General features: G+C 37.4%; 2 protein-coding genes across 3 annotated transcripts; both read left to right on the forward strand.

The window, feature by feature from the left end:
• The first annotated feature begins 7 nt into the window (after nucleotides 1–7).
• On the forward strand, nucleotides 8–1,812 carry LOC148697293 (uncharacterized). The gene is made up of 3 exons (XM_088692264.1): nucleotides 8–558; nucleotides 1,106–1,282; nucleotides 1,314–1,812. Exons 1-3 carry the CDS (start codon nucleotides 325–327, stop codon nucleotides 1,413–1,415), a joined length of 513 nt encoding a protein of 170 aa, XP_088548390.1. The 5' UTR covers nucleotides 8–324; the 3' UTR covers nucleotides 1,416–1,812.
• Nucleotides 1,813–2,689: 877 nt separating this feature from the next.
• Nucleotides 2,690–11,252, forward strand: LOC137723446 (lipase class 3 family protein). 2 transcript variants are annotated; one of them, XM_068462644.2, is made up of 14 exons: nucleotides 2,690–3,224; nucleotides 4,439–4,577; nucleotides 4,827–5,046; nucleotides 5,171–5,271; nucleotides 5,393–5,514; nucleotides 5,618–5,709; nucleotides 5,905–6,010; nucleotides 6,730–6,884; nucleotides 7,270–7,397; nucleotides 9,063–9,184; nucleotides 9,581–9,678; nucleotides 9,807–10,051; nucleotides 10,192–10,564; nucleotides 10,663–11,252. In XM_068462644.2, exons 1-14 carry the CDS (start codon nucleotides 2,940–2,942, stop codon nucleotides 10,727–10,729), a joined length of 2,253 nt encoding a protein of 750 aa, XP_068318745.2. In that variant the 5' UTR covers nucleotides 2,690–2,939; the 3' UTR covers nucleotides 10,730–11,252. The 2 variants fall into 2 exon arrangements, with proteins under 2 accessions (XP_068318745.2, XP_068318746.2); XM_068462645.2 differs by having other exon boundaries at nucleotides 7,273–7,397.
• Nucleotides 11,253–11,523: the final 271 nt, after the last annotated feature.

The raw sequence follows: 11,523 nt of genomic DNA on the forward strand, positions 1-11,523 counted from the left end.
ATTGACCCTTAAATGCTGGTAGAGAGAGTTGGATTTTGATGCATTAAAAGTGATGTCTACTTGCCACCTTGTACATGCTTGCCTGTCTTCCTCCTTTTAATGAATGTACGTTTGATGAGGGCAATTTAAGAGCACTCTTTAAGTAGAGAAGCACCTTTTGCATGACTCCTCCTGCAATCCAGATAGGTCGAGAGAGAGCAATACTTTGCCCTACACACTCCACCATTTATATACCAATACTTTCTCTTTTCTTGTGATATCAAATCCTATAAGAGGGCGACCTCAACTTAACAAGGCTTCTCGTTTTGTGAAGGTTTCTGGAAAATGGAAATTCCGGAGCTCTATTTAGGTCCAACACAGTTGGGTTTTAATAAAAGTAGTAGTAGTAGCAGTAGTCCAGTGGAATCTGCAGAAAGCAATGGTACTTGTGGGAAGAGGAAGTTTTTCAAAGATCACCACCTGAGGAGTAGTGCTCCATCTCCATCACTTCAAACAAGCGTTGATCTTCAACTTAAAGACCCCCTTCCATTGGATTGGGAACAGTGCCTTGATCTTGAGGTCTCTCTCTCTCTCATATATTTTTTATTAGGGAAACTTTGGTTCTGACCTCTTTGATTGAGCAATAATCTTAGACTGAAATCTTATTAGTTTGAGTATTTTGATTTAAAGAGAAATATTAAATCTCAGATTAAGAAATTTAATATTATTGTTTGGTGCAGTAATGCAAAGATTAATACCTAGCAGAAAGTTTTTTCTCATATTTGAATAGTGTGATAGAGAGCGAGTCTTGGCGCAACGGAAATGTTGATCGTTTGTGATTGAAAGGTCACGAATTCGAGTCATGGAAAGACTTATTTGCAAAGTAAGGGTAAGGTTGTATATAGTAGACGCCTCCTGACACTTGCAAAACGATGAGCTTTTTGGGCTGGGGTGACCTTTAGTCATTTTAAACAGTAATGTACATGCAAGAGAGTATGTCTGATTATGATCTATTTATTTTCCACCAATAACACATGTTCTTAATTAACCAAGGTTAAGATGTTGTTTTGTCTTAATTATTTGTCGTAATTGATATTATTGTCTGGTACGTACTTGTTTGGTGCAGTCCGGGAAAATGTACTACCTGAACAGAAAGACCTCGAGAAAGAGTTGGAAATGGCCTATGAACCAGGTATCTGTGAACCTTGAGCTCAACATATCAACGCTCTCGGGTTCAAGTTCTGGTTCGCGATTCAACCGAAGCTCCGAGACAATCGAAGAGGCCAAGAACAACAACTGCCAAGTATGATGGCAGCAGAGACAGTAGTAATAACAATAACACGGTAGCTTTGGCTTGCAGGAAATGCCATCTCCATCTTGTTCTTTCCAGGTCTTCTCCTTGTTGCCTCAACTGCAAATATCTCCACTCACTTTAAACTTAATTCCAACCAACAATTGGAAAGTAAGGATTAGGCTGCGTACGATAGACATTCTTCCCCTGATCCTCACAAAACGACGGGGAGTTTTGTTTGCTTGGAGTCACTCTTTTATGTTTTGTCTTTAATATCCTAAAAAACTGAACGTCTACAAATTCGGCCATGCAAAAGCCTTATGCCATGTTTGGTTTTCATTAGTGCTGTAATTTAGATAAGTAAATACGATATCTAAGTGTGAAACCGTTATTGTGTAATTTTAAGTTTTAGTTTTGGTTATGAGTGATCTTTGTTTGGGAGAAATGCATTAGAGAGATGACCTTAGCATTGGATAGAGTGTCGGTGTATATAGACCAGATAAATGCTAAAGAGACTCTTTAGAGCAACTTCACTCCTAAAATATATCGGGCTATTACTGTCCACGTTATTGAGCAAGGCAATTATTATTTTTAGTGAACAGTAATTGTTCAAGTGTATGTCCACCTTTAATAGCCTAGACAATCCGTATTAAAATGTTATTATTATTTTTATAAAATAATTATTTTATTTTATTTTCAGATAGGATTTTAACCAATCTCGTTACGTCACGTGTCATTATCCAAAAGTACAATTTTTGTAGATTGTCTAATAGTGGCATTGACTAATTTATATATATTTTTAATAATCTTTCAGTAATTTTTATTAACTTAATTAATATGGACGTTGAATTATAAAAAGATATTGTAAACTAACAGCCCAGATTTTGACACATATGCCAATGCTAACACTTGTAATTTTTCTGATTTTTTAGGCCAAATAATCTAGACCGTTGATCAGAAAACCAACGATTCAAAAGTTGACACGTGGCTGAAAAAAACTAAATGGATGAGTGCGCCTGTTCGACCCCAGCCCTAATTTCTATCGGGCGACGCGCCTTAGATCATGCATGTATTTCACGCACTTGGCGCAAAAAAAGAAAACAAAAAGTTGAACGTGGCTGACATCAGTCACCTAGTCAGTGGGTCAAGTAATTGGAGCCTGGGTGGTGCTCTCCTGGAACCCAGTGGATTGGGTAGGGCTGGACTAATTTCTTGGTGTGGACTTATTTTCATGGGATTCTTCATCTGTCACCTTATAATTTTAACGTCAATTTCTGTTATTATAAAAATTGTGAAAAAATATAAGACGAGAATGTAGGCATTGACTCAAGGTTACTTTCATGAGATTCTTTATCTGTCACCTCATAATTTTAACGTCAATTTCTGTTATTATAAAGATTGTGAAAAAATATAAGGCGAGAATGTAGGCATTGTCTCACCTTGAGTCAGCATTTCTCCATGGACTAAACTTGCGTATCCAACTTGGGAATTTCAGCCCGCCCAAACACCTGCGTTGGGTTGTGTGTTTTTGGGGCTAAAAACCAAACCATTGGCACATTTTCGTAAATCAAATGACAATCCAAAATCCAACGTTTCCAGTGATGGTGCTATTCGATTGCAAGTTTGCAACTTTGCTTTAATTTCTCAAATTCGCTTCAATCGGAGGGCGATGTGGGTCTCAAAGTTCAAGAACCTGCGATGGGCCGCCGTCGTTCTGGGCGTCGCCAACGCCGTGGTTTTCCTTCTCGGTTGCTTCTTTCTCTTCATGGCTTTGCCTTCCTGTGACCACCACGTCATCATTCCTCTCATGGCCGTTCCTTTTTTGGCCGCTGTAAGAATTGTCACCATGGTCAACACTGGCCTCGCCCAGGAAGCCACCGCCATGACCATTCTCGAGCATTCTCCCGCGAATAGCCCCGCCGCCGTCGACGCTGCTTTTCGCCACGAGACACGGGTATGTATTGGTAATTGTACCATTTCATATTCCCCTGTTTGGGTTTTGTTTATCTATTTGTTCTTGTTTGGTTGCCGAGAAAGTGAAACGAATTGAATGCGTGCTTGGGGATAAGGTCTGATGAAAACGTATTCTCCAGCTACATTTCCGAACATTGCGTAGTCTTATAGTGTTCAAGGAGAAGGATACAACAACAACCAAGCCTTATCCCACTAAATGGAGTCGGCTATATGAATCCTAAAACACCACGGTTTTGCGCCAAATCTTCCTTTAGCTAAGGAGGAGGAGGATACATACTTCAAAATATCATTAGCAGTTTTTTTTTCAAATTTCGGGAAGGGTGAAATTAGTCAAGGAATTTTATGGTTTTACAGGAAGCTCTATACATTGCCTAATCCTTGTTCTTGATCTAACGTGGAGGATAGAGAGTGTCTCGATAGGCTTATGAAGAGGAAGAGGTTTTGGCAAGAAGTAGTGGAAATAAGGCTCTTGGATAAAGATGATTTCTTGACGACAATTCTTACAAACTAGATGGATGTGAGTTAGGAATATGATGGTTACTTATACCAGATTATTATACTTTTGCTTCACATGTTGATGTAGGACAGAGTAGGGCAGCAGAACTTAGAAAGATTAGTGGAAGCGTAAACACAGAAAACTGGAATCGCTCTAGGGGCCTCACACCCGTTCTTGGCCTCACACCAACAATTGAAATTTGGAATCACTCCAAACAAATTAACACCACCTTCTGCTTCCTAATGGGTGAATTGGAGTGCGCCATCAGAACTTTATGGATATGGTTGAGGTGTGCCACCTGATGCTTGGTGCCACTACCTTGTCAAATTCCATTTCACGTCATGCTTAACGTTAACTAGATGAGTTAGCACTAGGGCTCCGAATTATAATACCAAGTAGTGAGCTAGAGAAAGAATCCAGCTTCATCTCATCTTCTTTGGAAATTTTTATAAGTTTCTTGATTTACTTTCTTTTTTCATTTTTCCTAATCTGCTACACTCCTTGCATACATGGGCTCTATGTCTTTCAATGAAATAGTTTGTGAATGTTATGTAAGCTTCAAGAAGATATGCAAGTGGATTTACAATTGCCCTATATAATATAATATATGCATGTGATTTATTTTCTTAGTTTTACACCTCTTTGTATCACAATGCTTGTATTAACAGTGAAAAAAAAAATATATTCTGAATGAACAGGTTAGGTACAAAAAATGGCTTTGGTGGACTCGGTTTGCCACAGTTATTACAGTACTGCAATTTATTGGTGCATCTTACCTTCTGTACAATATGGCTAGCCATATGTCTGACAATGGAACATCAAGTCATTGCAATTTTGGTAAGGTGTCTTCCTCCTTGTATTCACAATTCATTCATGTTCTAGACATATTCCTTCTTTTTGTTAAATGACAAGGATTTCCATTTTAAGGTTATAAATAAAATTTTGAAAAGAAAAAGCTAATGTGAAGTTTTCCTCTTCTTTTTCGTGGGCAATATAAAACTTTCCTCATACACCGGTTTTTCAAGAATTCTTCATATTCCTGATTTTGTGTGGAATTTCACAAGTTTTGTAATGCTTATAATGCAGGGTCAACTTCAAACAATATTTCATGGAAGCAACATATACTGGGCTTTTTTTTGCTCACGGTGTGTTTTGCTGCACTGCTACAGTGTTTCACAGGAACTGATATTTTAAGATGGAGATCTTTTTATGCAACTGAAGATGATGCATGGAAAGCTCATTACAGGGAGGTATTTGATCATGGCCTTCGTGAGGCTTTGTGCTGTATGGGACGTGTCAAATACTTGTACGTCCTGCATATTTAGTTGAATACATGATACTTAACAAACACGGACAGTAACATGCTTATTTTTATATCTAAAAATAAATATCTACTTGTTTTTAATTTTGCTTGTCTCTCATAAATCCAGGAGTGTATTGGAAGAAGATGAGGTTTTCTCAGTAGCTCGATTACTCGGTGATCTTGTTGCCTATCGTGCAGCAGGCACAGGACATCTGGAACTCATGGCAGGTTTGTTCTGATAGTTTCACTTGTTAATTCATCTATACTTGATTGTACCCTACCTTACTCTTTCCCGTTTCATTTTCATGTTTTTTGTTTGGCATGCATGACACTGATATAATTTTTCCAGGTCTAGCACTATTGAGGAACCAGACACAATCACCCAAATCCTTTGAAGATTGCATGGATATACCTGAAGAGAAGATCAGGGAGGCTGCTGATCTTCATAAATTCGCAGAAGCTGCATACACGGTATTATGACAAAGTACTTTCTTAAGTAGCTTTACTTTTTCCTCTTTTTTGATTGGGTTCATTATTCAAAGGCTTTTATATTTATAGGCACTTCATGCTGCAGGGACCATTACTTGATTTTGGAAGAAATCCTTTTTTATTTCCATGTGCGTGGCTTTATAGGCAAGGGATTTTGACCCCATGGACTCGTAACAGGTCGTTAATTAATCGGGTATCTTACTCATGCACATGTATAATAGATATATACCATTTTTGCTGCAAATATAATTGTAGACATTTGGAATTTTTGAGTTGATGAAAAGTTAAAAAAAAAAAAAAAAAAAAAAAAAAAAGAACATAGTTTTGCTGCCATTTAATCTTACTTAGTAATTATGTTTTTCTCTTTTGTAGGCGACCCGTACTTGATGGTGATAATTGGTTGCGAGGTCATGCAGCAGCTTTTCTAAAATATGTTAAGTTGTCACCAGAGGTACTTAGGAAAGGGCGTGTTAACCAGGTGAGATCAACCTAATGGCATTGCTTGAACATATTAGATTAATGAACTTACATCATGAGATTAGATCAAGAGGTTTTGGTTGATTTTAATAAAATAGCTTATGAATTATAAACTCACATGAAAATTAGGATCTATATGAGATGAAGGGAAGAAAGAGTTCTTTCCCTTAAAGAACATATTTGACCAATGGATTTCAACTTTCAAGAGATACATAGTTTTAGTAATTTTAAACCTAAAAGGTTATATTGTATCTAGGTGTCTTTAATACCTTAAAATGCATCATGTGCAGTGAGTTTTATGGTACCTCCAACCGATCCTATACAGTAAAAGAAAAAAGAGCAATTAGCTACAATAAACATATTTTGGCATTGTTTTGCAGCAATGATAACTGTTTATTATGTTGTCATTGTATCATCCTTGTGTTGTCGTTATGTCATCGTCGTGTCATCGATATATGATCAATACGTTATCGCATTTCTGTAAACTAAATATCAAAATATGTTTATTGCATCTATTTTCCCAAGAAAAAAATGACCATTCCAAAGCTATACCCCATTTTGTAGCCATGGGTCTTGCATAAAGAGCACATATCATCTTCTCTTTGTATGCAACAAAAGAATGTTCCATCGCCACAAACTTTAAATAAAGGAATATGGGGTCTAGAGCATATGCTAATAATCTAAAAATCTCTCATATATAGTATATACTTTCTGTCTCAGGCAAAGTGTAAAGCTGCATACTTTGTTCTTGTGCTGCATCATCTAAGATCTGTGGTGATTGCTGTTCGGGGAACTGAGACCCCAGAAGATCTAATAACCGATAGTTTATGTAGGGAATGTGCTCTGTCTGTAGAAGACTTGGGTGGATTGATAAAGTATCTCTCTCTCTCTCTCTCTCTCTCTCTCTCTCTCTCTCTCTCTCTCAGTTATTTTTATGTGTGCTATGGTCTGATAATTTGGTGCTTCTTAGAGTCTGAAAACTTTATCATGGAAGTTCCACTATAAACTACAGTGTTGAAAAGTCTATAACGCAAACCCTGCTTTCCCTTCCACCGGGCCACGCCCCCACCTCTTCAAAAAAAAAAAAAGGAGAAAAGAAAACATGTCAATGAAGATAAAGTAATAACATCTCCTTAGTACTTGGAACTCTGTTTTGTCTGTTTATACCACTAACTTGTGTTTACTGCTTCTTTCCCTCACCATCAACATTGTATTTGCATTTGGCAGTCAGACTTTTATTATCTATTGTGTTGTTTGCAGTAGCACTAATATTCATCCTCAAGTGAGGCAAGCTGTGATTTCATCTTTCCCGCACCATGGGCACTCTGGTATTGTTGAGGCTGCTAGAGATCTTTTCATGCAAATTGAAGTCAGCCCTAGAGATGATGGTAATTAGATGACCTTCTTGTTGTTTTTTCTCCCTTTCGAACTTATTGGGCTATTTTGAAATCTGTTTTGGTATACGCACATCTAACTTCTATTATCTTTTATTGATATCTATTTATTAGTTTTTAGAATATTGTCTTTGAGTTCTTTATGCTTTTGTTTTACAGCACCGTCCTTTATGTCTAAATCAAATGAGCCGAGGGATAAGATGTTTCCCAATAGGCTTAAGCACAATAAGCTTTAGATAAGTTGGTCTCCATATCAATTTCTATTATCAATGAGCGAACACAATTTGGCAATTCAGTTTTTTGATATGTAGGCCCACTTGTGACATGCTTAAACTTTTTTATTTATTATTTTTTGTTTATTTATCTCTTTTATGTCACTCGTTATGTAGATATTGGAGCTTTTGTGTACTGCAGGAACACTATAATTTAAAGATATATTAGAAAACCTGGGAAATGTTCCCTTGCTAGACTGTGAATGTAGGTCATTGGTTAGGTGATTCTTTGCTTGAATGCGTGGTCCAGATTCAGTCTGGAAACTAAGTATCCACCAACAAAATTCTGACAAGTGGACATTACACTATAAAAATCTTTGAAACCTTTTTGTTTGTTAATTTTACTCCTACATATTGTTAAGAGTAGTGTTCATAGATACTGATACAGGTGGAGGATACTTGATGCAAACATTGTAGGATACAACGATACAAGAACTCTCCAAGAAAGTGGATTGAAAAAAATTGTAAGTTATGTATTTTAGAGAGGTTAAAGAGTGGGTGTTTCCAAACCGTGAAAAGTGCGGACTTTCACTGTTTGGTTGCCTGCTGCTCAATGATTGGAACGATCCGTCTTTTAGGTCCCTGAAGCATTGCCCTTGCAAAAGCAAAAAAAAAAATCATTTAAAACTGTTTCATCATCTATATTATGAAGCGAAATGTGGTTTGTTGGATAAAATATTAATGATGATGCTGGTAATCAAATGGCTAAATGATTCTTAATCTGGCTGATCTTTTGTGGAGATGATCCTATAAAACTTAGACCACAGGTCGGATGATGAACATTCACAATTGATCTTTATGTTATTTGTATCTATTCCTTTTTTTTTTTTTTCACGAGTGCATTTTTGCTCACCATCCTATTAATTACCGTTGCGTTACTTTAATTCTAGAGAATCGAGATTTGTGTAGTAGATAGATTAAATCAAACTCATCCAACAGTAATCAATGAGGTGGTGAGCATCACCATCACTTTAGGGTGGTTAGCAAAAATATTTCCTTTTACGCTGCCATTCTCTTTTTTAGGTTACAACCAGGAAGAGCATAGCTCCTCTGTTTTTCATAGCAAGTAAAGAAGAGAGTGTTTACTTTCTGACTCTTCCTTTCTGTTATGTCCTTTTTGTTTTATTTTTATCTTGACCTTTATGTTTTCAAAATTACAAACGGTTCCCATGTTGGCATGTCCTTTCGGTTCTGAAAGTCAAAACGAAAAGTGATCAGGAGTGTTGGACATGCATTCAGGTGTTCTGGGGGCACATCAGTATCCGATACTCCATATTTCAAGTGTTTGAAGTAAATGATTTTCATAGTCAGGAGTTTATGCAGATGAATTTTGGAATTAGGGCAAATTATACACTTGCTTACAATGTCAATATTGATGGAATTGCAGGATCTGGTTCAAGTAGCCTTCTTTCTTCTTTGCTTGGAGTTGGATGTGAGTGCGAGGGGTACAGCATACGCATAGTAGGCCATTCCCTAGGAGGCGCTATTGCTGCATTGCTTGGGCTCAGAGTACGTCATTTCTTACTGGGAATGTACTCTGATTGTTTTCCTTTTCCTGTATGCAATTATCTTATTGTTTTCCTTTTCCTGTATACAAGTATAATGTGACTGTTTATTCATTTCTTTGATATACTATTTCTAGTTAGTGGCTGAAGGATTTGAAAATCCATATAGGTGAGTCGTAGTGTTCATGAGCTCCATGGGCTGTCATGAGTGTACTGTAGATAATCTACCACTCTTCGATAATATTGATGGATGCTCACATCAACTGTGACAAATAGACAAGCTGATGCAATTAGAGTATCTATGCGAGTCATTTTTCTTCTACTTGCTTTATTCTCAATTTTATCCATTTTGATTTTGATGAAAATCTTGTCTGTGATTTTATTCTCAAAATATGTGTAGCTATATCACCGATACCCAGATATGCATGTCTATACATATGGGGCCCTTCCATGTGTGGACTCAGTTGTAGCAAATGCATGTTCTGAATTTGTTACAAGGTAAATTTGCTTCTCGCTCACACCACTGATAGTTTGATTTTTGAAAGAAAAAAAAAATAAAACAGAGTGACTTGTTTCATATTTTTATATTGTCCTCTCTACTTAATAAGTCGTTGACTTCTCTGCAGCATTGTATACAACAATGAATTCTCAGCACGCTTATCAGTTGGATCAATCATGCGGCTTCGTGCAGCTGCAATTACATCAATGTCACAAGATTCAGAAACTGATACGGCTATGATATTAAGGCTTGCGCGCCATTTCCGTCATGTAAACAAGTGCCAGCAAGATGGGACTGACGTAAAGGATTCATCTTCAGATGAAAAACTAAACCACCAAATATATGAAAATCAGTATGAGGATGATGTGGCAGGTATCGACTTTTTTAGTATCATGAGGTTAAAATTTTTTCTGACAAAGACCCGCATGACTTATGTTATCATATAATCATGGGCATGACTCCTGTCATGAAGCGGATGAAGGATCTTGAAAAAAATTACTTTTCTATTGCAGCTTGTCAGGAACAGCATCAAGATTTCATCCTGTGGAATGATGCTGACATGGAGGAAAGAGTTCTTGAAAGTGATCAAGATCAATTCACCAACCCTTTTGCTAGTGACGTTATTTCAGACCATGACCCTGTGTCCCAATTTATGGAAAGTGTCCCAAAATATGGAAGTTTGACAGCTAGGGATCCCCCAGAGATGTATCTGCCAGGCCTTGTAATTCATATAGTACCACAACCAAGAAGATTCAATATGTCTCCATCTAAAAGCCAGAGAGTTCACGAAAAGACACACTGTCATAAGGCTTATGTTGCAAACAGAGAAAGCTTCAAAGATATTATTGTGTCACCATCAATGTTTCTTGACCATCTTCCTTGGAGGTATCCAAATACAGTTACCTTTAAGTTATCTTCCTCTTTGATTTCTTATTGGAGAAGAAGTTGCGTCTCATGTCCTTGTTTTCGTTGTGTATTTTCAGATGTCACGATGCAATGAAAAAGTTGTTGCAAGCTCAAAGTTCTCAGGTCCAAAGTTCAACAGTTTGAAGTTCCCAGGTTCTTCCTAATCAATCTTCTGAGACTGGTTTATGTGCCCCGAGATTCACATAAGGCTCCCTTTTGTCGGTGGAGTTTTATTTTCTTAACTGGAACTGGCATGGCTATATCTTGATCACTGTTGTTACAAACCGTCCCCTGATCATCTATTTGAACTGGGCTGTTCATACCTCAACTCAACGGCGCCTGAACCCATAATTTTTGCTTCGCATCCAAAAATCTTCGGGGGGCTTGGATATCTCGTAGCTTTGACTATTTAGCTTTTGCAGCATTGGAGCCAGAGGCAGCCGAAACTCATTTTATTGAAAATCGAAGAAGCTTGATTGACAGTAGTATTAGACATTGGACGCGGAGACTCATTTTTTTTGCTGTTTCTTTCGTCATTAAGCTGCTTGTTTTACAGCTTAACGACACAGGTTTGCTACTTGTAAATATTGCGACCCAAAAAATTTGGATGTGTTACAAATAACGTTAACTTTAAATCAATTTTAAAAATTCGGGGATTTGCTCGTCAGTGTGGCTACGTGCACGTCTGAAACATCAACTGAACTTTATGATTCTCTCAGCGTGCACCACCCTTCTATCGACTCAACAAAGTCGGTTAAAACTATGCTTGTCTTCGGTGCTATTAGTCGTTTCATCTACAGAATCAGAAACCAACCTTCTCTCTCAAAACTTGATATGTATTTACTTTCGTGAGCTTTGATTGCAAGTTAACAACATGCATGTCGTCACCTAGCAAACCCTACTACCTCCTACACCTGCATGGCCATGGGGGATGAAAC

The sequence above is a fragment of the Pyrus communis genome, chromosome 4, assembly GCF_041283825.1.
Source record: "Pyrus communis isolate YQ-2024b chromosome 4, ASM4128382v1, whole genome shotgun sequence".
Lineage (NCBI taxonomy): Eukaryota > Viridiplantae > Streptophyta > Magnoliopsida > Rosales > Rosaceae > Pyrus > Pyrus communis.